At 38.3% G+C, this 6,066-nt stretch overlaps 1 protein-coding gene across 2 annotated transcripts; it reads left to right on the top strand.

Moving 5' to 3' along the window:
• The first annotated feature begins 2,423 nt into the window (after positions 1 to 2,423).
• rps24 (ribosomal protein S24) lies at positions 2,424 to 5,138 on the top strand. 2 transcript variants are annotated; one of them, XM_036574196.1, is made up of 6 exons: positions 2,424 to 2,509; positions 3,320 to 3,385; positions 3,492 to 3,701; positions 3,871 to 3,984; positions 4,566 to 4,583; positions 5,070 to 5,134. In XM_036574196.1, exons 1-5 carry the CDS (start codon positions 2,507 to 2,509, stop codon positions 4,569 to 4,571), a joined length of 399 nt encoding a protein of 132 aa, XP_036430089.1. In that variant the 5' UTR covers positions 2,424 to 2,506; the 3' UTR covers positions 4,572 to 4,583; positions 5,070 to 5,134. The 2 variants fall into 2 exon arrangements, with proteins under 2 accessions (XP_036430089.1, XP_036430090.1); XM_036574197.1 differs by lacking the exon at positions 4,566 to 4,583 and having other exon boundaries at positions 5,070 to 5,138.
• Positions 5,139 to 6,066: the final 928 nt, after the last annotated feature.

Genomic DNA, 6,066 nt, shown 5'->3' with positions numbered 1-6,066 from the left:
TGAACTTCAGGTGTACCTGGCCTGCGATAAGGAGGGTAGAGGCTTAACAGGGCACAGTGACACTACTGAAATTGATCTGTTCAAACTGAACTGAGTCCACAGTTTTTGCCTAATACGTCTACTACAGCAGGGCTTGTTCTCAAGTAAAAGCCTGTCTCATTTCAGATAAATCCATGTTTCTGTTAAAAAGACATGAAAAACATTTTAAACCAAACTGCTCTCATGCATAATGTAGTTTACAAAAGCATGCTTGAGGGTGGTTTTGCTAAGTGGAGTTGTCACAGTTGTTTCATACAAGCCTTCTTTGTCCTCTTTCAGCCCGGTTTCCAGTGTTATGTATGTGGTCAGGAGTTCTGGAATTCTTCCACTTACATGAGACTGCATACCACTCTAATGTTGATATACATGTTGTTGTCCTCCTATAGCAGGCTACCATGCTGCTTCTTTGCTCTAGGATTGTTGCTAAACTCTGGATGCACAACAAAATTTGGATTTAAAGATCTGATAGAGTTGTTTCTTTTTTTGTTTTTCTCTAAGAATGTTTTGTTGGGGGGCAGGGGTGTAAAAATAATAGAAAAATTGTATTTAAGTGAAAGTGTGGGTACTGTACCAAAATTTTGCTCAAAAGAAGAAGTATAGAGCAAAAAAAAAAATGTTCAGTGAAAACAATAAAGTATATACATGTAGTCATACTCAGTAAAGTAAAATGTTTATAATTTAACAAATAATTTGTTTTGCTTTATTCATTTGCTGATGTGTGGTGTAGTTGTGTGTTAGCATAGTTGTGGGCAGTTGCATTTTATGAAGTTGGTTGGGTTTTTTAATAAAAACAATGCATTAAAATGTATGGGAACTCAACTGGACAGAGAAAAGGAGAAAATTTGCCTTTGAGATTTGTACCTATGGAAGGTCTAAATCAGTGGTCACCAACCTTCCTTGAGGACTTGAGGAGGTCCTGCCTGCAGAGTTTAAATCCAACCAATCAATCCATCCAAATCTGATCCACACAGCCCAGTTCTGAAGTAGATAATTAGCTGAAGCAGGTGTGGCAGACTGAAGTTGGAACTGCACTCCAGTTGCAAGTTTTAAAGTATTCAATGAATTACTATTCAATTTCAATACTACTTGACCATAAAGTACAAATTTTCCAAAATAATACTTAATGAAGTACTATTTGTATTTTCCACCCTTGACTTGGGGCTTATATCAAACCTGTACATAACCTTTTGATGTTGCTCTTTCAACAAATGTTGCTCTTTTAACCAATCATAATATAATTGGTTAAAATAGCAACATCAAAAGGTTATGTACATGTTTGATTCCGTAAAATTTCGACCCAGATGCTATTATTAGCTCAAAAGAGCAATCTCAAGCTCTTAGACTGGAAACCTTTAGCCTACTTGCCTATCACCAGAGAATATCTGTGTGAGTAACTCCCACTTCATGGTGTCTTTCAGGTTGATCAGACACTGGAGGGCGCTCGCTGTGGAAATGATTAAACACTTTTTCACACAACGCAGAGTAGCGTAACATGTTTCAACACTACTGTCGTATTTCTGCTGCTTTTCAACTAACGTTAGCACTTTGTAACAGTGCCTTTTAACATTGTTGACGTTGTTCAAACCATTTTACACTGACCAATCAATCAGCATGTCATTTGCAGTAATGCTGTCTCAATGTATTATTTTTTTGTTTATTGAATTATTTTATGTAATTCATTCTGCCTTCCCAACAGCAAATACATTTACTGTGTGAATGACTACAAACACATTTAATTAGCTGATTAGCTTAGGACTCCTTGATCGTGCCCTCCAGCATTTAATGGAAAGTGAGGGTCCTAACTGGCTCTGCACAAATGACCATATGCCGCTTTGAAGTTTAGCTCAATATGATTATTGGCTGAATCGTAAATGGCTCCCTATTGGACTTGTAGTGGATTGGACTTGGTGCAGGAGACAGTTTTTAATGTCCACAGTAGTTCACCCAGAGCCGGTTCTGGGTTCACCTATGTAGGGAAGCCATTTGGTATTCGGCTGTTCCGGATCTACCGGCAGACGCTGCACGACTGACACCTAGAGGAGCACAGATAGACCTTATTTGTGGAGGAGCCACTGAAACTATGACATTATGACAATTTAATTTGAAGTTTATTTGTTTTGTATTTCATAGAATATGTATTCTATACAACAGTATACAATATGCTATTTCTTTCTGTATGTGTTAAATTCCTAAATAAATACCCGAATTTAAAAACGTAAATTAATTTTACTTGTGTTCGTACAGTGAGTACAGTCTGTGGAAATACATTTCCATGACTTTTAGGTAATCATCATGTCTGAATGTATTTGTGCAGCATATTTTCCCGCCACTTCGTGTTCAGATATTTATTTTTTGAGTCTGCCTTTACAGTCAGGCAAGTGCGAGAACCTACCAACCGTCAGGCATATTGTTGGGCACCTTTAGGTCCTCCTTCCTTTTTCTCGTCCCTGAGCGAGCCGACGCCAAGATGGTGCGTTAGTGTGATACTAAAAAATGAAGAAAATCCTTTAAAATCTTGATCATCGTAAAACCGGAGTTCTTTGAAATACCGTAATAATAAGTTATGAGTAGTATAGGTACATAATATAGCTGTATTGCGATGACTGTAAATGTGTATATGTACTTTCTTTAGTCTTTACTGAGCTCGGGTTTGACCAAGTTCTCCAAATGAGCTTAACGCGGTGTTTGATCAATTACTGACTAAAGAAAGCCGGATAGCAGGATTACACATCTGATATATGAATGCTAGGTCTTATTTTCAATTGTTATTAGTCTGTGGGAAACACACTGACCGTGTTAGCCAACGCTAAGCTAGGGTTTTGCTAGCATGGAGAATCGGAGATGCTGTACGTTGCATTTCGCCATGTTTTATACACGGATTGGTAATGTGTTGATATTGGCTTTATAGTGCTTGTCTTTGAGAAACGTGTGGTTTGAAGAGAGGCGCTTCAGTAATTCGGATATCATAGCTCTTGATTGAAGTCGATAATGCTGGGTTAGCCTGCTAGCTTTACTTGCAGGCCACTTGAATTTAGTTACTTGGCCAGCAGTTACCCAACAACTTCAGGTTGGGTATCTTAAAACTAATATACAGACAGGTGGTCACATGACTGTGTGAGTAGTTTGACGGGTACCACGCGCCTGAATTGAGAGATTTGGCTTATGTCTGATGGAACGAGTGTGAAGTTTCTATTGGTCACCCATCATGTAACCGTATATGCAGACATGCCGCTAAAGTCCGATTCTCTACATAAATTTGTTCCACTGCTTTCCATTGCAGAACGAAACCGTCACACTTAGGACTCGGAAGTTCATGACAAACCGCTTGCTTCAGAGGAAGCAAATGGTAAGTGTGTATGTAGAAGTTTGATGGATGGTTCACATTGTTCTTGAGCTTGGTGTTGATTCTAAGATTTTGGTGGATAATCGTGGTGGCACACTTTCCATTTCAGGTTCTCGATGTCCTCCACCCTGGCAAAGCAACAGTACCCAAGACTGAAATCAGGGAAAAGCTTGCCAAGATGTACAAGACCACCCCTGATGTAGTGTTCGTCTTTGGTTTCAAGACTCAGTTTGGAGGTGGCAAAACGACAGGATTTGCCATGGTCTATGATTCTTTGGATTATGCCAAGAAGAATGAGCCCAAATACAGACTGGCCAGAGTAAGTCACTGCTTTGTGCCTTTCCTTATTTTGTTCAATCTGCCTGCATGTGGAGATTATTCCAGTCTGATAAAGTTACACAAATGATGGGGGTGATGCTTTCATGTGTTCTAAGACTTGAAAAAATCTGATCAAGTGTTTAAAGGTGTTAATTTTTGTTATTTAATAGCACGGACTCTATGAGAAGAAAAAGACATCAAGAAAGCAGCGCAAGGAAAGGAAGAACAGAATGAAGAAAGTACGAGGCACCAAGAAGGCCTCCGTTGGTGCTGCTGGCAAGAAGGTAAGATCAGTCTGTCAAATTTACTGCCAGTCTATTCCAGGCTTTAGAACATTATTTGCTGAACTTCTTCATTCACACATTTCTGCTCTATTTTAATGTCATCTTCCCCCTCTCATGTATTTCTCGATTGTAGAAGGTAAACTTCTTTATGATAGGGTGTCTGGAGTAACAGCTGACGTTAGCTTATTACTTTTAATACCTTGTAAAACAACGAGTGTAGACTACATGTTCAAGTTGCATGTAATTGCAGGTTACTTATAGTTAAGTCCTTGCCATCTACCTTCTTCCGTTATGGGTAGTGTGCCTGGCTTGTACACTAATTGTGAGATGATTTAAGTGATTAGATCATTTAATATGCTAAATACATAATCTGATTAATGGTTGCAACAAGTTGTATAACAAACGGGGTGCAATGATATCTCTTGTTCCCACTGAAATACTTGGATAAGGCGTTGGTCTAAAATAAGATTTCTTTTCTGATTTCTTTATTTTTGAGAGCAGTTGTATGTGTTCATACTGAACAAATGTCATTTTCCCTCCATTTATGCCCTTTTTTATTTTGCCTCCTGGGATGTTTTCAGAAATGAGGTCAGGAAAAGGTAGAACAGAAATCGGCATGGTGTGCTGATTGCAATCCACTTTTACCTTTAGTTGAGTGCTTTGCATGTTAAATCCCAGTGCCTCACCTCTGTAGAAAATCCACACAGTTTTGAGTTGTGTGCAGATCACTTGCTGAGCTCAAAAACTTATACATTAACTGTTTTGTCACTTGTGTGAGACAAATGTAAGCCAGTTTGGGAGCAGCATGACATTTGTTGTTTTAACTTTGTACTTTTTCTGAAAAGTAATACAGATGTTAAAACTCAACTGCATGCTTGCTCATTTGTGACTTACCAAGTGAACTCTATACTACTTGACCCCAAGTATCACCCTGTGATGTCTGTAGTAAAGCACCTATAAATTATATACAGCATAGTAACAATAGATCATGGTGTCTTTACATTGGTAATGTTAAACAAGTCATCCTGGATGTTGGAAATTTTTTTGCTGCTGTCTAAATTATGCTTTCTTTTTCCTTTCAACAGTGAGACCTTCAGGGAAGACCATCCTGAAAATGTTCTTGTATATTGTCAAATAAATTTAAAAAAAAGAAATTGTCTTCAGGATTTTTTTTATTGCCCTAATGTGGTGTTGCTGTAATTTCTTATTCTAATTTGTGAAAATTAGACGGACTGTAAAGAATAGGGAAGTTTCACTATAAAATCCTGTTTACACAATGTTCCCTTAAACGATGTTTGATTGTGAGTAATATTTTCCAAAGTTTCTTTATTTCCTTGTAAACCCCCCCCCCCCTCAAAACCAGTTGTTCAGATTCTCCTGAAACTGGCATCAAAATAGTTGACTTTTCATAATAGTCAGTCCTCCTGGGGCAGAGCTTGGTTAACCAAAACAATTGAATGCTCTGACTCCTGAAACTACAGCCTGTACCTTTTAACTGCAAGGTAACTTACCAGTATTAGTGACTGTTTAATACATGGTGCTACATTGCAGAGACCACTGCCTAGGATGAAAAGAATGTTACGACATGTTTTCTAAATTTTGTAGGTGACCGGGTGTTCCATGTTGACTAAAGCAGTTTAGACAGATGTTTATGGGGTCATGCTATTAACAGTAACTTCAAATGAAGTCCTAATTGGGGGGCTAATTGCACGTTGTACCTAAATTCTTAGCTCTGGCTGTAGTGTTGTGGGTTCTTTTTTTTTTCTTGTGTGTGTGCAAGTTTAGGTTGTGATGAGCCTTAAACCTGTGTAAGAAAATACTGAGGCTTAAAGAGAAGCTGTGCAGTTAATCTTCAAATCTTTAAAGTCTGTGTGTACAAACTGGAGCAAATCTGTCTGGATGAATGGCACATTGACCCCAAAGCTACATGCTGGTAGGAGAGTCCCGTTACCCTTTTAGATTCTATATTCAGGAAATTAAACTTTGTTAACCAAATGCAAGTTTTCCAGGTTGAACTAATTGGAACCTTGGGTATTGTGAAGTGTAGTTAGCTGTACCTGCACTCTTAATACATTTTTAAAA

This window comes from Colossoma macropomum, unplaced genomic scaffold (assembly GCF_904425465.1).
Source record: "Colossoma macropomum unplaced genomic scaffold, Colossoma_macropomum, whole genome shotgun sequence".
NCBI lineage: Eukaryota > Metazoa > Chordata > Actinopteri > Characiformes > Serrasalmidae > Colossoma > Colossoma macropomum.
This window is presented reverse-complemented; position numbering and strand designations above follow the sequence as displayed.

What these genes read in the sequence shown, in the direction of transcription:
- rps24 (XM_036574196.1), top strand. An exon ending in TGCTTCAGAGGAAGCAAATG is followed by an intron (nt 3,386 to 3,491) that starts GTAAGTGTGTAT and finishes TTTCCATTTCAG; the next exon opens with GTTCTCGATGTCCTCCACCC. An exon ending in CCAAATACAGACTGGCCAGA is followed by an intron (nt 3,702 to 3,870) that starts GTAAGTCACTGC and finishes GTTATTTAATAG; the next exon opens with CACGGACTCTATGAGAAGAA.